Source organism: Urocitellus parryii, chromosome 6 (assembly GCF_045843805.1).
Source record: "Urocitellus parryii isolate mUroPar1 chromosome 6, mUroPar1.hap1, whole genome shotgun sequence".
In the NCBI taxonomy this organism is placed as follows: Eukaryota; Metazoa; Chordata; class Mammalia; order Rodentia; family Sciuridae; genus Urocitellus; species Urocitellus parryii.
Window position 1 is genome coordinate 69,988,397 of NC_135536.1, and position 23,348 is coordinate 70,011,744.

Genomic DNA, 23,348 nt, shown 5'->3' on the forward strand with positions numbered 1-23,348 from the left:
TGTACAAAGTGAGATACAAGTACTAATTCATAGGGATTTGTGAAAAGTGTGAGATAACAAGCAAAATGCTTAGCACAAAGTCTAGTGTATTCAACAGATGTTAGAGTCATTTTATCTCTGAGCACTGTACCTGGCAGTAGTAGGCTTGCTCAGTAACTAGTTTCAGTTCTACTCTTAACAGATGAACAAAATATGCTAATCCCTTCTGCCACACTTTCCTCAGGATGAAAGTAATACTAAAGTCATTCATTCATTGCATCAGAAAAGAGATAGGAAGCATAGACATATAGGGAGGAGAGAGGAATATAAGGATAAAATGACATTGTTGGGTTATACTCTTTGGATGAAGGCATTATAAAGAAATTCCTGATGGCATACAGTGCTGGGAAGGAAGTGCTAGTTGTGTTTACATAGTTCTAAGCACTCCAGGTGACTTTTTTTCTGAGTAACTGAGCACTTAGTACTTTTCTTCTAGCTCACCTGTTCTTTAACATGGTTTTCCCTTCTAAATCACTGTCCTCACAGGTCATTTTTCCAGACTTCTGGCCTGTTGTGTAGTAATCCCATTTATTTACATTTGAAAATTATAAACTTCTAGTTTTCAACTGAAACAAATTTTCTTAATCAATAAGCATAATTCTAAAATTTTGTGATCTGGTAATATTAAGCAACTACTTTATTCTAAAGTGTCACCTCTGGTAATATCTGTTACTAAATGAGAAGTACGCTGGGTCATAGTATTTGGGGTGAATTATACCTATGTCCCCAAGGTTCTGGATTTAATATCAGTATTGTGAACTTTTGTTCCCAAATTTTCATGTAGTTGTTGTCCCTTTCTAAGAACAGCTATTTAAGAGATCTATAGCTAGTTCATCTTGTTCAGGATACATACCTCAAGATAAAGAACCTAGGGCTCTGGCACAGCCCATGTAATTTATCAATATAAATAAATTTGGGGGACTCAGTGTATAGCTCAGTGGTAGAGTGCTTGTTTTGTATTTGTGCCTGGGTTCAATCCCCAGCAACACACACACGTGTGCACTTTCTGTTACTTTAGGTGCAGAGATTAACAGTGATTTTTGTCTTATTTTCATATCTTTCTATACTTAAGAAATAGCTGTTTTATACAAGAAAAGCATAGCAGAAAGAAAGCTATTTAAAATGAAAATACAGAATGATTAAAACAAAAACAACTAATGTTTGTTGTATGTTTAACATTAGATTCAGAAGCTCTAAGCTAAATCTTTGGTCTACATTTATTACTTTTATGGCTTGAGCAAATCATTCATCATTTGCGGTCTAAACTTTTTCATCTGTTAAGGAACCACTAACCTTTACAATAGTATATGATTACAATGTCCATGATTTGCTTCACTCATTTCATTTATACTAAAAATATTAAAATTTTGTGTTTTACACTTTAATAGGCTCATAAATTTACAAACGGCAGTTTTCTTTTCTAAAAACATACTCTTTACAATGTAATACTATGGTTATTAGTTAACATGACATTTAGGGACACAGCATACATTAAGATAATGGCAATGAGATAAATGCAGAAGCATACAATGTAATTTTCATAAAGTACTTAAATTGTTAGGAAACAATTTCATGAGCTGGAGATGATGCAAATGCTATTTAAACATAAAAGCTAATCAAAGGGGGCCTGGTCCACAGAAGATGTTTATTTGATATAACAAAACAATACAGTTAGTGTTAGACCCAACCACAAAGAGCAAAGGAATGAAAAATTTATACAATGTACATAGAAAAAAACAAGATGTTTACTACAACAACTATATATTCCTAAAATAATGCTTCTAAATGACTCAATCATTGAAATCTATATGAAAAAAGAAGGATGTTAATAGCGACAAAGTGCATAAAACCAAACATCATATTTTGAGCAAATTAACATACTAGGCAATTTTACTAACAATGCATGATTTTTTTGTTTGTTTACAGTCTGCTCAAAATCTTTATACCAACAGAGTGGGTAGAACATTTAGGTTTAATATCAATTACACAATATTAGCATAAACTTCCACAACTACATAGGGTATTGTTTTCTTTTCAGCTGGGAAAGTAACTACAGAAACATCAGATGATTTCTCTGAACTGAGAATTTTATCCAAATAAATGCCACATACCTTCCAGATATATGCATATCTTTCTATATCATGTAAATGGCTTTACCCATTTAAATAATAAACCATACAGCATTTAAGAATCATTATTATAAGATTAACAATGTCAAGTTCCAGGTTTAACAATTTTATAGGCCAAAAAAAAATTTCTTCTTAAAAACTAGTTTTATAAATGCAGGATATATTGCATGAGTAACTGCTGGTACTTTTTAAGAAAATATATTGTGCAATTGTGGCTACCATGTACTGCTGGCAAAGCATTATTGTTTATGTAAAATGTGAAAAATGAGTAAAAATGTTTCAGCTGTTTGTGATCATGATGAAAGGTTACTGCCTTCTTAAAAAATTATATTGGCATCTTATTAAAAATAAATCAATAAGGGACAAACTCCCTAGCCAAAAATAAATAAATAAAAAGGTGCATTTTTAAATGATGCTACTACAATGCAATGGTTCAAACACCAAAGATCTGTGAAAATGTGCTGTCTGTGATCTAGCATTAGAGAACATATTAAAAAAGAGCATTAATGTAAATTAAGTAGAAAGGGGATCAAAATTGAACTATCTGAGTTTGTGCAGTATTGTAGCCAGGCTTCTAAAATTAGATATAGAAAATATAAATAGACTGCTTTAGGTAATGAGCCACCAGTGTCCAAAAAATTAAAAAAAAAAAAAAAAAAGGAAAAAGAAACAAAAAGGAATGAAATCATGAAAAAGCTCAGTTAACTTGATCCAAAGCTCTGAGTAATTCTTCACCCTGCAGTAGGTTTCTGCTGCCTTGTATAGGAGCGTTAACTTCACAATCATAACTGGTCAGCTGTGGTAATCCACTCTCATCCATTGATTGCCCCAGCAGTTTACATGCTAAATCTAAAAAAGAAAGAAATACACAAGTATTCATTAAATTTATTAAACTTCCACTATGCATTAGGTTTGGGGGAAAATAAAACAAACTTCTGGATGGGTTTTTAGTCATTTGGCCAAAACCACAGCAACGTAAACAAATAAATGCAGTCAAGTATTATTGGTGCTAGATCAGAAATTTTTTTAAAAAATATTTATTTTTTAATTGTAGTTGGACACAATACCCTCATTTTATTTATTTTTATGTGGTGCCAAGGATTGAACCTAGGACCCTGCACATGCCCGACAAGCACTCCACCGCTGAGCCATAACCCCAGTCCCACATCAGAAATATTTACAGGATGTCTCCTGTAAATAGAAAAGGGCATAGAAAAGTGATAAATCAGTTTGGTAAAAGAATTCATAAGCTTCCTCTTCTATCAATATTGATAGCACATAAAGCTAGATACATCAGAAAGAATTACTACAGAGTGAAAGTTCCATCTTGATGTATCTACCCTAAATACAGTCAGTAGATTAAATGCTATTACACTTTACTTTTTCCATTTTGCTAAGGAATCTAAATCACTCTCACTTGGAGTAAAGCTCCTGGAAAAAAAAATTTCATTTATTATAATTGTCCTTGTGATGTTTGAGGGCAAAACAAACTAACCAGAGGGTATTAAAATAATTGTCTTTTGCTCCATTCCATTCTGTTCACTAGATTTGCATCCTTTTACACGTTTCCAAGAAAGTGATGTAGTAGTTGCACGATCATCTGGTTGCTGTAATAGTGTGCCCTAAAAAGAGTAAGTTATTTCAAGTTTATTATGTTGAATTTTTTTTTTTACAATTAGACTTTGAAATGCATTTAAGTTTAATAGCAACATATAGGCAGGTTTCTTAATACTGCCCTATATTATTTTTATTCTTTCTCCTAATAATAACTATGGTAAAGCCATTTGCTATTCATTATTACACAGTGGTTTTTACTAATAAGGGAGAATAACACAAAGAAAATGAGATCAGAGGTGATATCTAGAGTGGAGAAATGTGAGAACTTCGTTTCTTACTCAGAATTTATCTGTATTGTTTAGAATTTTTACTCCAATAATGCATTCATTAACTATTTTTAAAAATTAGTGTGTATCAAATAAGAAAGCCCAATGTATCACTTCTTAAATTGCCTATATATAACTTGAAAGTAGCACATTAGCTAGAGTAGAAAAGCAACATGTTACTCTCACTTACAATTCCTACTGCTTGAAAAAGTGAACCATCTTGTTCCATTTTTCGCTTTCTCTGAGCATTCTGCAAAGCTAATATCTTTGGATTTAATTCTTCCTCAGGAACTGTATTTCTGGAAAAGAAAATGTTCTAGATAAAATATCTATCAAGCTCTTTTAAACAAAATGCATAATATGCCCTAGTTTCCAACATTAAGGAATATAATGCTGTGTACATAATGGAACTTTCCTGACTGCTAACATTTATCACTTTAAAAGCAAAAGCTAGGGATTTAACCCAGGGCCTTGTGCATAATACAAGATCACTGAGCTATACCCCTCACTCAGAAGCTCACTTTTTACAACAGAAAATTTTCTAAACCGTATGTAACCCTATTTTATTTCTTAAAAAAGAAAATTGGAGAAAGGGTGCCATACTGGGAATTGAACCCAGAGCCTCACACATTAGGCAAGTGCTCTACCAACTGGACTACATTCCCAGCTTTTTTTAAAAAAATATTTTATTTACATTTTAGTTTTCGGCAGAGACAATATCTTTGTTTGTATGTGGTGCTGAGGATCGAACCCGGGCCGCAACCATGCCAGGGGAGCGCGCTACTGCTTGAGCCACATCCCCAGCCCCCATCCCCAGCTCTTATAACCCTATTTTATGAAGTAGAACCAAACAAAACTCAGTTGACATTATTGTAGATAAAAGAGTTAGGAACTAGCCTTTTTTCCACTTAATTAAGAATACACCAATATTCTCAGGATTACTGTAATGTAAGATTGATTTCACACTTGTCTAGTGTTTCAGTTATTAAAATATTTCGTATTCATTACTTCATTTTAAACTTGCTCCAGTTCTAAGGTATGTATGACAGGTGTTGTCATACCCATTTTATAATTAAGAAACCTGAAGCCTATTAGGTAAGTTGGTCAGAGTCCCACTGTTAATTAGTTGCACAAATGGAAGTACACTCCAGGTCTCCAGATCCACCCTTTCCTCCATTGGCCTTCTTATTATTGTTAATTTTGCCCTTAGTATTGATTTGGTTATCAAACCTGTGCTACCTGTATGTAAAACTAATATTAAGTGGTGAAGAATTGTAATAAAGAGCCAAATATGTGGGTTACATTTATTTTGGCCTTTTTAGAACCCCTCCCTCTCATAATATATATCATAATGGCTCCTTGGTCTGTCCAGATAGTTGAGAATGCGAATAGGTAAGCAATATCACTCTAACTCCCTTTCTATATGCATTTTGTTCTGTTAAAAATTGTATAAAATCTCTAGTCTATAGACAGGCAGGTTTTAAAACTCTTATAAATATATTGTATTTATGAAACATAACTCAGTCATCATGTAAGTACTTAGTAGTAGTACTTTTAGTAATTTATCTTTAATTCTCACTCTAAAACTACAAATATTCTGGTTTAGTATAGCACTTTGATTTTGTAAATAATTACCTAACAAGGAGGGAGAAAAAAGTCTCCATATAAACTTGAAAGTTACAAGTATACCCATGATTTTAGAGCTAATGTTATAGAACTAAGTGATCTGATATTAGATTTTTTTTAATGTTTATTTATTTTTTTAAAATATTTTTTAGGTGTAGATGGACACAACATAATGCCTTTATTTTTATGTGGTGCTGGGATCGAACCCAGGTCCCACCTGTGTGAGGCAATCGAGGTACCACTGAGCCACAATCCCAGCCCATACTTTATTTATTTTTATGTGGTGTTGAGGATTGAATCCAGTGCCTCACATGTGCGAGGCAAGAGCTCTACCACTTGAACTATAACCCCAACCCCTAGATTTGGTTTTGACAACTAAAAATCCAAGGAATAGTCGATCAGAAAATTGAATATCCCATCTTCTATAGCTGATAGTATGCAGTAAACAACAGGTTATTATCATTTATATTATTATATCCATTTTATCACTCCAGCAAGCAAGAACTATCTGTCAGGAACTGAGCTAAGTATTACTATCACTCAAATGCCCAAGACACATTGCCCTAGTGGAGCTCAGGGTTGGAAGTCAGTCATTGTTGTAGTAATTTGTAAACTATTTCTGAATTTAAATCTAAAGCCCCCAGATTTTTTTCCTGGCATTGTAGGTCAAGGTAGGATGCAGGACAGGGGAAGAAGGGCATATACTCTGGTTATGGTAGTTCTTTCCTATTGCTGTTGACAGCTGGTTCAGTCTAGACATAGTAAAGCAATCACTTTTCTTCTCTATACTGACTACCTAAAACCTCTTTCCTCTAATTATAGTTAAATTTAAAACATGTCAAATCCAATTACAAATTACATAGAGAAAAATTTTTGGTACTGGGGATTGAACCCAGGGATGCTTTACCACTGAGCCATATTCCCAGTCCATTTTATTGTGAGACAGAGTCTCTCATTGTTGCTTGGGGCCTCCCTAAGTTGCTGAGGCTAGGCTTGAACTTGCAATACTCCCACCTGGCTCTTGAATGGCTGGGATTACAGGTGTGCACCACCACACCTAGCTATAACTTAAAAATTGGATTATAGCCACATATTTGTTCAAACATTGCTTCATTCCATAGAAGCAATGCTAAAGTCACTGTGGGATTCTTGGTACAGGCCTCCCACCTCGCCTTAAAAAAAACAACAACAACAAAAAAAAAACATTTAACCTATAATATAGCTAATGTTGTACAAATATCCAATGAAAAATAAGAGCAACTTTTATTCAATACTAGCCACTAAACCCAGAGCCTCATATATGCCATGCAAGTGCTCTGTTTACAAATCATGTAACATCACACATTTATAATAAAAGAACTATAACTTTAATATAACAAGAACTATAACTTCAATGTTACATATAAATACCTTTGACTCAAAGTGACAGATACCACGTTAGGGCTTCTTGGATGAGATTTTTCTGTCTGTTCTATGACTCCTTTTCCTGCTCTGTTTGGTGAGGCGGTTCGACTTTGAGTATCATTATATGATGATGTTGTGGCACTAGTAGTTTCTTTAGGTGCATGGGTGGGAGACCAAGATGCAATCAGTATTTTAATGTCTTCCATATCATCTTTTGTCACTGTTTTTAATTCATCAGTGGTGGCAGTGGTGGTATTAATAGTAGGTTCTTGAATTTGAGTCTGCTGGAATACTGAAATTGTGCTCACACTTTGAGGGCTTGAAGAACTGCTTTCTAATGGTGACAGCTGATCGAAGGAACGTAACTGGAAATCATCATCCATTGGGATATAGGGGGCCAACATCTCCAAGTCTAAATCAGTGTCCTTTAAAACAACAAATATGTGAACTTTTACAATGGTCATACCTTGTAAAAGAAAAATAAGTTTAGTCACTTTAGACTACAAATTAATTAAACTCATTACAAAATAAACAAATCCATATACCTGAGTTGAAAATGGATTCTTTGCTTCTGTGTCTTCAGCAAAAAGTTTCTCTACCAATTCCAACTTGAATACATTGACCATATCACTATCCACGTCAAAACAGTATTCACTGGGACTGTTAGGCTGTAAAAGGAATTAAATGTGTTTGTTTCCCTGAAGAAGCCTCCATCTGTTATGCTAGCCTACAATTTCCACCTCAGACCTCCGAAAACATAGACAAAATCCAATAAACAAAACAATCTAACAAAAAGTTACATGCTTGAGCTTGTACTGGAATGAATTTTGCCAATATACATATTCCACACTATATGACATCATTTGTAAAATTAAGATTAAAAGATGCACTCATCTATTATTCTAAAGAATAAAATTTACCTAACCCATAATGGTAGCTAATTGGCCAATTAAGCAGATGATGTGTTCACTAGAACCTGCCTCTGTACAGAGAAGGCACACTCCTGTGGTGATCTACCTAAAAATCTTACAGCTACTTTAAGGGGTGAAGACAGAAACAAATTCTTTCACCTGCATACACCTTAATGGATATATTACCATTTTTAAAGTTCTGGGCATGAATTCTAACCAAAAACCATAGTTGTGCATTCTAAGTATAAAATTTTACTTTCCCCCATTATACCATTTTTTTTTATTAGTTCACTTTTGTCAAAGACAAAATAATCAAACATTTTTTGTGGTACTCAACTAAGCAATCAGAGCAAAGGATATAATTTCCAAAAGACTGAGATTTCACATCTCCTACTCTTAGCATGCCAATTTTGATTAATAAGTATTTAATGTAGGATTATTTACCACTTATTGACGTATTTGTGCCTCACATACCATTCAGATCAAAGCTGCCCTACTCCTGATCATAGTTTTAGTAAGAAGAGGTTCTTTTATTGAGTTTTAGGACTATTAATATCAAGAAATCAGATTGAAAATCACTAAATATATAATCTGTAAGACTTTGTATTTTCATGCTATACTTATCCAGAATTACAAAATAGTGATAAAAATTGAACTAAATTGGGCACAGAACTTGTAAAGCCCTTTCCCATTTAAACTCTGCTAAGCTTTTTTGCCACTGGAGAGTTTTCTAGTTCAAAGAGGTGATAGGTATAGGCTAGAGCTACCTGGAGTACATGTAAGTAGTTGTATTCTCTGTGGATATGTAAACAACCTAAGTTTTACATTCAGGTTTATACAAAGCCAGTTCTTTCTCATGTTCCTGTCTCTGAGCCTAAAACGTGTTGAATTCTACATTAGGCTGATAGCTTATAAATAATTTTAGAGTGTTAAAAGATTAACACATAAGAGGCTGGGGATATAGTTCAGTTGGTAGATTGCTTGCCTCACATGCACAAGGTTCTAATCCCCAGTACCACATTAAAAACAAAAAAACCCTGCTTCTCCCCCAAAAGATTAATATATAAAGTGACATGTCCAAATTATAAGTGTAAATCAAATTAAAAAATATATACCTGAATTTTAAAATCTGAAAGTTATTCTTATCATGGCACCTACCTCAGGCGAACTCTGTCTAGTGCTTCCATCAGAAGGACTGGCTGGTTGATCTTGAATCTGGGGCATGGTAAAAGAAAGTTCCAGTGACTCTGGATTTGGCTCTAATTTTAATGCAACTTCTTGATTGAGTGCTGGGTCAGCACTACTTCGAAGTGGCTTTGGAGTTTCAGAGGCAGGTAATGGAGACATGGCCAGATTTATATTTTGTAATTTCTCACTGGATGAGGGGAACATTACATCATTATACAGTGGAACTTCTTCAAGTTGTTGGTCTTCAGTTTCTGTGTCTGAAGGGGGGAAAAAAATGAGTCAACCTAAAGAATATAAAAACTTTAACCCATAGAAGGTTGTTCCTTTTTACAAGATTTGTGTAATTCACTTGGGTGATAAATGGTGACAAATGTAAACCATGTTTTCCTTAATTGGAAAGTTTGCAGATATGGTATAATCATAAGTCTTGACTTATCTTTTTAGTCTACTACTGGCACCTTCTGCTAATCTATATGGGATAGACCTGCATTTCCAACCTTTCTATACATTGAATTTTAACCTGGTTTGAAATTACAATAATCTAGTTCCCATTTTCAGTGTTTACTATTATGGTATGACTTCTTATTTATCCTTTAATTCAACTACATTGACTGCAATATGGCTCTACTAAATAGTGCAGAAAAATCTGACAGCAGTATATAGAAATAGAGTAGCTAGAGAAAATTAAAGCAGAAAGAAAAAATACCTTAAGGACATTTAGGAGCAAAATTCTCCAAAATACTTAAAAAGCAGGAATGCAAAGAAATCATAAGAGTAAAAATATTTCAGTGAATAATTTCAAGAAGACTATTAAAAACAAAACATAAGCAGTATCCAAATGACGACTAACAAAAAATATCAGAGTAAAGTACAGTTGAAATGGAGCGTATAGCAACAAACATAGTTTAGGAGATTAAGAAAATACCTAACTACCCACCATTGCTGCCAAAATCTAAAGATATGATTGTGTCTCCAGCAGCTGGGGCCAGCAAAGTTAAAGCATCAGGTTCCTTCTTAAGTTTATCAAAGAGGCTACTTGTATCCTCTGATTCAACTTTGGTGAAGAGCTGAGTCATTTTCATATCTGAAGACTCAACTGGTTTGAGGACACATTCAGTTTGTTGAAGGGAGAAAATCAAGTCGTGCTGAATAATACCACTGTCAAAAAAAGAGATTAGTAATTCTTAAATGATTACTTGAAACAATAAGGGTGAGGGGGACTATGAAATGATCTTGTCTCTTACATTGTCCTTTTTAAAAATGAACATTTTAATATTCCTTGAGATGGATGATTTCTCATGCATACTCGTCACATATGTTTTTTTTTTTTTTTTTTTTTTTTTTTTTTTTTTTATTGTTGGTCATTCAAAACATTACATAGTTCCTCATACATCATATTTCACAGTTTGATTCAAATGAGTTATGAACTCCCAATTTTATCCCGTATACAGATTGCTGTATCACATCAGTTACCCTTCCATTGATTGACATATTGCCTTTCTAGTGTCTGATGTATTCTGCTGTCTGTATTATTCTCTATCACATATGTTTTAAAAGACCTAATAAAATTCACAGAAGTTAACTCAAATATTTGACTAATGAAATTGGCACAAAACAACTCTTTGGGACTAATATATGAAACATGGCCTAAGGATGGTTCTACAATATAAAGATATAAGGGTAAGATGACTACACTCTTTCTAAAATGGGGCACTTGTTTTCTTTGGGGGTAGGAATACGGGTGGGGGAAGGATGATGAACAATAGCTCCAGTTTTATGTTTGGCTTCAATGTAAATTTTATTATTACTTTAGTTAACATATTAAACGTTCACTTTGTGGAATGAACAGAGGATATAAAAATCAAAATACCCAAACCTTGCCCTCAAGAAGCTTATAACCCCTTGTGAAAATAAAATTGCAAATGTGATCACTGCTAAAACAGAGAAGACTTACTTAACAGAAAGGCTAACAAGTTGAAAGTTGAACTCACATGTAGTTATTAGGCAAAGTGGGGTGAGGGGAAGAGAAGAGTATTCTTACATAATGGTAATGTCACACAAGAACGCTTTTTTTTTTAAACAATTTTTTTAGTTGTAGATAGACACAATACTTTTATTTATTTTTATTGTGGTGCTAAGGATCGAACCCAGTGCTTCACATATGCTAGGCAAGTATTCTACCACTGAGTTACAACCCCAGTTCACAAGAATTCTTTTTTTTTTTTTAATATTTTTTTAGTTGTTGATGGACCTTTCTTTTATTTATTTGTGTGTGGCGCTGAGAATAGAACCCAGTGCCTATAGGCAAGCGCACTATGCACTCTACAACTGAGCCACAACCCCAGCCCCCACAAGAATTCTTTGACACAAAATTGAAACACTGAAGGATAGTGTCACAAGTGGAAAAAATAAAAACAAATAACCAAAGTCTTCCTAAGAGGAAGATCAGAGATTTTGGAGGAAGAGCTAAATCTATGGAAGCAAGGGAGTATGATAACAAGAAATGATGCCATGCAAGTAGACAGGAGTTTATCTTGGGAGTAATAAAGGGATCTTTAAAAAAAAATGTAAAGATGTATTACTCCAAAATTCACTATTAAAAGTCTATCCTTTATGGTACATCAATGGAGCCCAAGCCCCCTTTGAGTTTAGTTCTTTCCAATTCATGAATTACTATTTGCTCAAATATTAAACTATTTAAAATCTTTAAAAAAGAACAGTGAGAAAATGATATCTACATAGAAAGCTCAGTCAGGTATATGAACTAGAATGTTGTGATAATGTGGAAAACAGACTAAATGGGGAAGATTCTACTGGCATAAAGCTAATATAAGATTAATTTAAGATGTCCATATAGTTACAAACTAATGAACTAAGAGAGGAGTTCAAGAATATAACAAAAGCCACATGTCACTTTATAGCCTTTTATAGCAGCCTCACCCAGACTTTCATATAGTCTTTGTTAAAACCTTTTCAGGTATTATCTTACCTACATGGATGGAATTAGGAGAAATGAGACTTCTCCAAGGTCACAGATCTAATGAGTGGCAGAGCTATGACATAAGACCATTCTAAAACCAGTATTCTCCCTACACAAAAACAGCTGCCTTGAGCTGTGTATGTAGATAGTATACGCCTAGAGTTGAAAGACTAAAGCAAACTAATCCATAGATCAAGTATTTTTTTTTTTCAAGGTCTTATTAAAAAACAGGAGTCAAAGCGTGGATAGACAACTACTGGTAGTATTCAGTGGAATCACTGTGAACTATTTGACATGAAAATCATAATTCTATAGAAAAGTGAAAATAAAATTAATATTTACAATTTCTTCTTCCTATAAAAAGTGCCCAAAGGGGCTAGGGTTGTAGCTCAGTGGTACAGCACTTTCCTAGCACATGTGAGGCAGTGGGTTCAATTCTCAGCACTGCATATAAAAAAATAAAAAATAATGAAAATCCATTGACAACAACAACAACAAAAAACTATTTTTTAAAAAAGAGTGTCCCAAAACTTAACTACTTGGTCTCCCCAAAATGTTTATTTGTCAGCTTACCTTACAACATAATTTACACATACAATGCATTGTGGTTGAGAGTTCTTGGTGTTATATATAACAGTTGCTTGAGTTTCTACCCAGACATATCCACCTCTTTTGGCAAGCATCCTATACTGTCCTGTGGTGACTTGTCCTTTAGTAAACACTGGGAATGAAAAAGAAAAAGAATGATACAGAGGAAATAGCTTTGAATTTTCAATCAAATGGATAGATATTGAATGTAGATCACTGTTTTAGAAAAGGGGAGAAATGTTTACTTTAGTGGTATCAGTTGTTAACTATTTAAATTGAAGGAGAAAGCCCCAGGATAGCTGAAAACATGCCCCCCCCCCCCACAATCTTTACTGTAAATAAAATAAAAAGCCAAGAGAGAACAGTGGCTGAAATTACTTTGATTTATGTTGAAAATGTCAGACTAGAGAATGATCACTGCTTGATATTACAAGAAAGCAGTACTACCATTTCCTTAAATTCCTGCTCTAATTTCTAGACAATCAGACTTCAAAAAACTGCACTTTGTATATTTGAATATAAACTGATACCATAATGTAGGCCTTTGGCAATTCATGCAATGTAAAATTAACTTATTTGGAAAAAAGCAGTGAATAAGGGGCTGGAGTTGTGGCTCAGCGGTAGAGCGCTTGCCTTATATATGAGGCGCTGGGTTCCATCCTCAGCACCACATAAATAAAGATCTATTTAAAAAAAAAAAAAAGAAAGCAGTGAATAAATCATATTGATGCTATTATAAGTATTCAGGCCCTGAATGCAGATGGATTTGGGCTCTGTAATTCAAGGCTAATCACACTTTTTAAGTGACATTTGGGCCTTCCTAATCACATTGGGAAGTCATGTTTAGATATAGATTAAATACACAGGTGAGAAATTCCAAAGTTTAACTTAAGTTTGGATCTTAAATAACATTCATTTGAATAAAATTAAGAATCATCTTATTATCAAGAGTACTTGTTATCACATGTACATGATGTTGAACACCTTCACATTCATTGAACAAGTATTTTCTGAATGCCTTCAGTATGCCAATCACTGATCCAATTATTTAAGTATGGATTCTGAAAAGGATGCTGTTAAATATTCTATAATATCTGGTTGTTTTAAAAGTCTTTGTGGGGGGCTGGGAATGTGGCTCAGGCGGTAGCGCGCTCGCCTGGCGTGCGTGCGGCCCGGGTTCGATCCTCAGCACTACATACAAACAAAGATGTTGTGTCCGCCGAGAACTAAGAAATAAATATTTAAAAAATTCTCTCTCTCTCTCTCTCCTCTCTCACTCTCTCTTTAAAAAAAAAAGTCTTTGTGGGGCTGGGGTTATGGCTCAGCATTAGAGCACTTGCCTCGCATGTGCAAGGCCCTGGGTTCAATCCTCAGCACCACATAAAAATAAATAAAAGTTATTTAAAAAAAAAAAAAAACTCTTTGTATTTAAAATGCTAAATGTTTTATATATTACTAAATGATTCTACTTTTATTGGTATTCATTGTAATAAATCTCAAAAGATTTAATGACCAAAATCCTTATGAAGAGGTATGTTAACAATTTAGTCTAGAAAGACTAATTTTAACCAGAAAGTTAGATGTATAGACAGAGAAGATTAAATAATTAGAATATGCATGAGTTTCCCCTTTATTATACTTACTATCGTGATGAGTTTTGGTCAGATGATCAGAGTCCAAAGCATGATAATATTCATAAATTGAGCGGCCCAAAAGTTCCTCTGGCTCATATCCCATCAATTCAGTAATTCTGTTAGTAAAAAAACAACAACAAAAAAGAACAAGGACTAATTAAAAATTATTTTTTGCTTCTCCAAAGTAACTGATGTTCATTAGCCTTATGGACAAGTGAGTTTTCAATAGTAAAGACTGCCCATTGCTTAAAATAAATTTATATCTCACCTTTAGAAATCCTACGGTTATTGGGCTGGGGTTGTGGCTCAGCTGTAGAGTGCTTGCTTAGCACGTGCAAGGTGCTGGGTTTGATCCTCAGCACCACATAAAAATAAATAAAGTAAAGGTATTGTGTACAACTACAACTAAAAAATAAGTATATAAAAAAGAAAGAAATCCTACAGTTATTAAGTACAACACCATGCATTTCGTAAGTCCTCTATTTGACCATTAGTTATTCCCTTCACCCAAACTTGTTACCTGTTTTCATCACATTCTATTGTACCCACATTGCAAAGTATACATATATAGATATGAAAAAATGATAAAATTTGTAAAGGTAGTCACTGACATTTATCTACAGAGTACCTACACTAAATGGGAAGTGAAGGAACAAATATTCAGAAGGCTTTAGAAGATGCTTTATTATTTAGTTTCTAAAATTAGTTATACGAACTTTTAGGAATAATTTCAGATGAAACAATGATATCAAATTGAAAATGGGTGGAAAACTAATCTAGTTATTCCATCTGGTTTCCTAGAAAGTCCTTTAGAATAGAGACTAGATTTTATTCTCTGTATCCAGTTTGGAACACTTCATGAGAACCCACGTTATGAGAAAGAGAACGCTGTGCTCTTATTAACACCATATTAAACAGAAATATTCTCTTCCAAAGCCTTTCTGGGACCAAAACATGTTTAGATTTCTCAGCCTTGATTTCAAAGGACTTTTTTATGAGGAGCAAACAAAAATTCTATATTACACTGTGTCCAAAAACCAAAAACACCTAATTACAGAAAGGACACAGGCGATACAACTTTGTTATTAAGGTATAAAACTAATACTGCTCTAAGGCAAGACCTGCTATAATAGCTTGTTCAAAAATAAATAGAAACCTTATTTATCAAAACCAAAGCAAACACATGTTATTGGAGAAAAGTCAAAACAAATTTTTAAATAAACCAGCTAATTGTTGGAAGAAGGCATTTTATCTAAAGTTATTTTAATATGTGTTGTAAGAATAATTTCTTTTTTTTTAAAAATTATTTATTTATTTTTTAGTTTTCGGCGGACACAACATCTTTGTATGTGGTGCTGAGGATCGAACCTGGGCCGCATGCATGCCAGGTGAGCGCGCTACTGCCTGAGCCACATCCCCAGCCCTGTAAGAATAATTTCAAACTTAAACATTACTTTAACAACAGTTAACAATGGAGTATGCCTTCTCTGTAATGTCTGGAAATACAAGCAATTTATGATGAGTTTCTATAGGTATTTTTTAAATAAAACAAGCATGTTAAATTTAAAACATGAACAATCCCAACACTTTTCAGTTTGTATTTTGCTTTGGTCAAACTTGGTGTATTTGTTCATCACCCATCAGTTATCTTGGAGGGTGTTTATTCTATAAGAATATTGTTTCAAGTTTGTATGGAAAATTGTAGCTAGACATTTCATTGTCCCCAGTCTGCAAAAGAAGCACAATTCTATTGCTTTGTCTTGCTTATAGTCATTACATCATTACTTTTTAAAGTAAAGAAAAACCTTAATCCTTCACAAAGATATTCCCAAACACATCAACACTAGGTGGCAGCATTACAAAAACAAATACTGTCCTTAAACTATTTATTTGTGGATCATATCCAGGACCTTTGATATACTAACCAGTGTTCTACCACTGAGCTATAACCCCGAACCTAAAAACAGTTTTAATTGCTCTTATGTATATTACACATTTAAATAAAATTCTCATGGAATTTAAATACTTTTTCACTATGCAAATCTATATACCTTTGCTCCTGGCATTGTTCTAAGTATGACTTATCTTTTGGTGCACTTATCATACAACTTGTGAAACAAGGTATTAAATGCAATGATGTGTATCTGTTCTAGGAATCAGAGGAACTACCTCTATCATGAGGAGAAATGGTCAGGGTGAGGGACAGCTTCTTGTGAGAGAGTTTTGTATAAAAGAGACTCAAAGAGAAGGCAAAGCCACTTTAGGAAGGTACAGTACAAGCAAAGAGAAAATGCTTAACATGGTGTACATGTAGGTATGGTTGGTTAGTGGGAGCAAGTGGAAAGAGATGATGCTGGAGAAGGCGGCAAGAGGATCACTTTGATGAGAGTCATGTATATTATTTAAAGGAAGTTTTGTTGTTTTTTTTTTTAAGAGAGAGAATTTTTTAATATTTATTTTTTTTTTAGTTTTCGGCAGACACATCAGCTTTGTTTGTATGTGGTGCTGAGGATTGAACCCGGGCCGCACGCATGCCAGACAAGCGCGCTACCGCTAGAGCTACATCCCCAGCCCCTAAAGGAAGTTTTTATTTAATCAGATGTTAGTACTTCTCAATCTGAGGTATGTTTACTACTAAGGGATGCCAAGAAGTCAAAATATAAACAGTTGATAGTTTTCCTTGAAGGTCAACTTTATTCATATAGGAAGAAACAAGATAAATTAATTTTATAGAGGAGGAAAGATCTAGAAAGTTTGATCAAAAAGTATTTTTAATGGATAGGGGAAACCTGTGAACTAAAGCAGTTGCTCTACAAATTCACTCTAGGATTTGTTCATATTTATTTCTATTTTGTGGCATGAACATAGTAGATGTTCAAATAAATGTACTGAATAATTACAAGTGGATTACTTTAATGTGTTAGATTTTCTTAAAATTGGACAAATATTTTTCCATGTCTTGGCTCAAGGGTTACAGTTGCTGGAAAGAGCTTTGACCAGAAAACAATCATTTCCCTCTCTTAGATCTTTAGGATAGATGCTTTTGGTCTTAATTTCTCTGTCATGATCATCATGCTAATTTTCTGAAAGACCCAGAGATAAATGTCATTCCTTTCTCATTTTTACTCCATTTCTTTCCCTTCTCCTCAGCTACACCTATACTTCAAGTTTAAAAAAAAAAAATTCCTCTAAAGTAGGGTGGACATCACTATTCCATCATATATTCATATTAACACTGCCAATAAACACCATGAAATAGTTTTTTAGCTTTTGTATCTTCATTTTCTTAAAGTTGGATAGCTATGGTGAGGTATTCCCTATTCGACTTGGCACTCAACAAACTCCTTTAGTCCTCACAGCAGCTTTTTGAGGTATGACCCTTATTTTTATAGATAAGGAATCTGAGTCTTAACAACAGCTAAGTACCGGAGCTACAAGCCAGGTCTGAATGCAAGATTATGTGATTTCAAAGCAAGTGCTTTATCAACATTTCTTTGTCCAAAGGATGGGCGATTTTTGTCTACTTGTATTGAGTGCTTAAAGTTGGTTTTCTCATAAGATCTTCAAGTTAATCCCATAAAGTAGGTGTTATTAAAGATTAAGAAACTAATGTTCAAAGAAAAGAATTAGTTTGTTTAAGATCCTTTTGATATAGGCACCAGAGAATTTAGTAATCTGGCTACAGAATCAGTTTTTAACACTATGTTATATAACCTTAAGTAAATAATGGGACAAGTAATAAAACCATAAAATAAATGTTATGGTAGTTGTGTACGAGAACAGTATAGTTTCTTCTTAAATGCAGAAGGAAAGATGTAGAAAGTGAGAATGTTAGAAAGTACAAAAATTTTTTTTAGTGCAGAATGGGAAAGGGCAAAGGCATTAGTCATTAAAACATCCCATGGGTGGTATGTTAACAATCATGGACATTATAGGAAGAAAAGAATTGTTTTTATTTTTTTATGTTGTGTGAGAACAACAGTGGTACAGTTCAGTAACAAAAACATTTACAATACAGAGAAATTGCTAGCCAGACAGAAATATCAAGTTGGCAATTACAAAGAAGTAGTTACAGAAATAAATTTGGGAAATGGGGATAGAAAGCACAAGCAGGATTGATGGTTCTTGAAAAAGATGTAAGATGAGGCCGACCAAAAAACTTTTGCTATCTAGTCTATAACCACAAGTCATCTTCCTTAAAACGTGCTACTTTGACATTTATTTTCTCTGTTTAAATAATAAGAGTCCTTAAAGAAAACGACATCATCAAATAATTTTTGAATAGCACCTGGTAACGTATACATAGTAGGTTCCAGGATATATCATTCCATTAATCTTACAGAAAACACATAATATGCCATTGAGTCTTCAGTGAATATTTAAAAAACCTTAGACAAGTTAAAAATTTCAAGTAATATTTTATGTCTAATTTACCTTTCATCACAATAAGAAAATTTCATATCCAGACTGTGTCGACTGAGAAAAGTCTTGCTGTCTAAAGGAATTTCAATATTTGATGGATGAGGAATGGGTTCACAAATCAATACCAGGCATGTCATTGGTGGTTTCTTGTATCCACACTGAGATTGGTTACTGTTGGTATCATATACGTGAATATGGCCTGTACAGTGAAGTACCTGGGTAGGAAGAAGAAAAATGGAACATTTTTTTTTTTCAAAGTTGTAATGCTAGAGAGAATAAAAACACAGAGATAAATAGCTGAGTCTGACAGGTAAATAAGTTTTAATTAAATTTACTGTCATTAGTGGATTAAATGTATTTTTTTGAAAATTAATAAAGCATGTTCCCCATGACATATTTCCTAAGTACCCTACATTACTCTTATATAAGCCTGGTGTTTGTTTCTTCATTTAATCTGATTATTGTGGTTGCTGGCTGCTCTGCCTTGATGACTGTGTTTCAACACTGAGCAAAGAAGCGGTACAATGAGTAGAAAATTAAACTCTTATCAGGATTCTAACACTGACTGTTTACCAAGCCAACTGATCCAGTTAGCTTGGTACACAAATCTTAAAACACATAATTTAGTCTGTGCCTCAAGTTGTAAAATTACATTGTTTTAGATTTTTGAGAATTATACACTCATTATTTGGAAATGCAAATGGTAAATCCAAGGAATAACTATAAATTTTCCCTCACAATTGTGAAACTGTTTTTAATTCTAGCAATGTCTAGATGTATGAATTTATTTATAAATCAAGCACATAATCAGTCCTAAGTCAAAAAAATGATTTACCTTCCATGTTGCAGACTTTATGTTCATAGTTCTTCCCCTGCTAGTCAGGGTACACTTCATTCTGAGAAAAAAGCTTCGCTGTGTGTTTTGTTCTTTACCCTTTTTCACAGGGCCTAATGAAAACATGAAATAAAGTTTTAAAACATAACTAAACATATGAATTTGTTACAATAAAAGTGAGTCTCAGCATGAACATATTCATAGCCTTACCCACTCTAACATATACAAGAGAACTGACAGGCTCCGCTCAGTACTAGTATTTACAATACTTAAGTGATTCCCTCACTTGGCAGGAGGACGGCATATTGGGATAATAGGTAATCATTCAAGCCAGTAAATTTGGTCAAATTACAAGGAAACAGGAAAATGGTATGAGTTTGCCCTATCAACATATATGCTATCAGTGCTAAGCATGCTCAAAAAAAGAACCTCAGCAAACTCTTCATATAACCAAATGTGATAGCTCAATAAGTAACAATGTATTTATAGAACTTTTAAAACAACAAGTTTTTTTAATGGCAAAAAAGCATTTTTACATATATTATTTTTTTCTTAAATTATCCTGGAAAGGGGCTGGGGATGTGGCTCAAGCGGTAGCGTGCTCGCCTGGCATGCGTGCGGCCCGGGTTCGATCCTCAGCACTACATACAAACAAAGATGTTGTGTCCACCGAAAATTAAACAATAAAAATAAATTATTTCTACTGTGTTACTTTGGGGGAAAAACCCAGATTGAATAACTAGGTTACAGAAATAGGGGTTTGAAATATAGCTAAGAGGTAGAGGCTTGCCTACTATGTCTGAGGCTCTGGGTTCTATACCCAGCACTGGTGGGTGGGGGTGGGGGGGGATTACAGAAATAAATAAATTCAAGTCTATTTACTCCCATTCCAAACATCATAACTAAATAATGAGATTACACTCAGGTGATTAAGAAAAAAATATTTTGATTTCTTATATTCATTGGTCAGTCTGGTTCAAAACAAATACAAAAATACTCATTATTCAGAACTTGAACTCTATGTTGTAGGTGATACAAAGATGAATAATCAGACACATTCCTTTTCCTGATGAAGTTAAGCATGCAGTAGCTCTCCTAAGGTCAACAACAATACAATACAGAATTAGTACTCAAGACTTTTTAAGAATGCTTTTAAGAGAAACAAATCAGAAGGTAAATTCTCATCAGGGAGAACCAAGAAGGCTTTCTCAGAAAAAGAGACATTAGAACTTCAGTAAGTAGAGATGGGCTAAAAGGGTATTACAGAAGAAGGAAGAGAATGAAAAGCACAGAAAGGAAAAATAGCACATGTTCAGGAAATAGTACACAGTACAGTGTGTCTGCAGGATAAGGTACATGTAGAAGAGTAGTCAGACAAAATTAGAAGGAAAGGTTAGGGTTATTACTATAGAGGGACTCTGATACCCAAATGAGGAGTTCAACTTAAATATATAATTTGATAGAGTGATAGTATTGAGGGATTCAGCCAGTAGCAGTAGTAGGACTAAAAAGAAGGTTGGCAAAAGGCAAATGAAGAAGTACAATCTGTAAACACTGATGAGATAATTTACAAAAATATATCTAGAAATCTAAAGGTTAGTATATTGAAGAACACTGTCAATTGGAAAAGAAACAAAAGAATAAGTTTAAATTTAGGTATGCTTTGCTAGAAATGTTAGACTCTTAAGGAAGATGAGTTCTAGGACTGAATTTGCCTTCCCTAGAAGCATTAAGAATTGATTTTAAAATAATGCCACAAAATCACAGTGGTCTTAATGATGATATAGGTGTATTATGGAGGCAGGTGATGATGGTTATGAAAGGTGCAGTAGATATTTGTGGGTAAACTCCTTGAGGTATTTGCAGTCCTTCATAATCTATGTTCAAATTAAACTGCTCTTTGGAAACTAAGGGCTTTGATAGGGTGAGGCAGGAGGATGGAGATTTCACAGCCAGCCTTAGCAACTTAGCGAAGCCCTTTAAGCAATTCAGTGAGACCCTGTCTCTAAATAAAAATACAAACTAGGGCTGAGGATGTGGCTCAGTGGTTGAGTACCCCTGAGTTGAATCCCTGGTTACCAACCCCTCCACAAAAATAGAAGAACTATATTTTCAGCTCTCTAAAAATGAAGTCATATTTTTTATTTTATGAATTCTAAAAGTTTTTTAGAATTCAACGAATAATCGGACTATTTGTGTAAACACACTACAGGCTCTTAAGTATCATTAAAATATAATGCTTTGCAAGAGCACTCAAATAAGTGAAAAAAATATTTGTGTGCCTGAAAAAAGTACATTTGATGCAAAACACATTTAAGTGACTAATCTGATGTCAAACAACACATTAACATGATTGCTAAATCAAAACAAGACTGCCTAGTATCCATTTATGGTCTAGTGGCAGGAAGCCCCAAGCAGTCAATATAAACCTCAAGCCTAAAAACTATTTAACTCATTGAAAACCCATTTAGGACCTTGCTTAGAGCATATTTATTTATTTTTTACACAGAATTCTACACTTGTTCTTTACACAGAAACCTAAAAATTGTGCATTTGTTTCCCATTTTCATAGTAAAAACACAAAATGAAATTAAAAAGCAAAACAGGGCACCTATAAATGATGGAAAAAAAAAGCAGAAGATTGCAGTTAGAATTCAAGAATACTAAAAAAGCTCATAAGTGCTAACAAGCATGGACTGAAGTAGTCTCCCAGAGTTCAACCCAAGCTCTGCAATTTGCTAACCAAGTAATACTGGACAAGTTACTCAGTAACTAGGTACCCCCAGTTTCCTCAGTAAAATGGAAACCAACATTAACTTCACAGGGTTATGAGGAACAAAGAACTTCAAGCTATAAAATGAAGATGACAGTGTCTTGGTCACTGAAGTGTCCACAGAGTATTCTCTCAATAGAGGTTAGCTACTATTATAATAAATGGGATAAAAAAGGAAACCTTAAATATTATTCAAGAAAGTACTACAAACTTGAAGTTGTTTAAAACAGAAGCAGAGAAACTTATTTAAATCAGAGGGTAGCAAAGTATAATAAGTTTTCATTGTGGTAACTTTCAGTCATGAAAAGTGGAATTGATCAAATGAGTATACTTGGCTGAGGAAGGCACAAATGTGAAAAAAACTTTAGTTATTAATTTTTGTAATTCAAAAGGTACTTTTCAAAAATCTTGGAATATTGTTATTGTTAACAAATCACAAGAGTTAAAGTTTTATGTCTTTTTTAATGTGTGAGCATTCATGATTACAAAACTTTGTAATTGAACTACATAACTTCAAATTATTTTTTAAAAATCCTGAGAAATCAAAGTAGTTATTGTGCTCTTAAAACTCTAAGTCAACTTTGTCCTTTTTTCTTCTTGGGTCTCAAAAAAACCTGGATCTAAACTGGCACCTTAGCTTTAATAACTGTAAAATCCTGTTATCTGTCATTTTCACTTCTTATAAATTAAAATAAAACAAAACATTATGTGTTTTATTTTAATTTATAACTTTCTTGGTCTTCATTTTAATTTATACATTTTACTATTCATGTGCATGTGTCTGTATAATTATTTAAGAAGTTAGGTCAGTTTAAAAAAAAATTGTAGTCAGGTGCTGTGGCACACATGTGATCCCAGCAGCTCGGGAGGCTGAGGCAGTAGGATCCCAAGTTCAAAGGAACCCTCAGCAAAAGAGAGGTACTAAGCAACTCAGTG

The 23,348-nt window shown here is 33.8% G+C and overlaps 1 protein-coding gene across 2 annotated transcripts in view; it reads right to left on the reverse strand.

The window, feature by feature from the left end:
• Positions 1-1,665: 1,665 nt before the first annotated feature.
• The window catches only part of Hif1a (hypoxia inducible factor 1 subunit alpha), a 45,540-nt gene continuing 23,857 nt past the window's right edge, over positions 1,666-23,348 (reverse strand). For both annotated transcript variants that reach the window (XM_026385178.2, XM_026385177.2), the window contains exons 5-15: positions 19,640-19,752; positions 18,817-19,019; positions 14,392-14,498; positions 12,734-12,881; positions 10,118-10,338; positions 9,151-9,437; positions 7,627-7,749; positions 7,088-7,506; positions 4,242-4,350; positions 3,664-3,790; positions 1,666-3,017 (exon numbers count right to left, since the gene is read on the reverse strand). In XM_026385178.2, the coding sequence (XP_026240963.1) occupies positions 2,866-3,017; positions 3,664-3,790; positions 4,242-4,350; positions 7,088-7,506; positions 7,627-7,749; positions 9,151-9,437; positions 10,118-10,338; positions 12,734-12,881; positions 14,392-14,498; positions 18,817-19,019; positions 19,640-19,752 (2,009 nt within the window). In that variant the 3' untranslated portion in view covers positions 1,666-2,865. The remainder of the gene's footprint in view (positions 3,018-3,663; positions 3,791-4,241; positions 4,351-7,087; positions 7,507-7,626; positions 7,750-9,150; positions 9,438-10,117; positions 10,339-12,733; positions 12,882-14,391; positions 14,499-18,816; positions 19,020-19,639; positions 19,753-23,348) is intronic.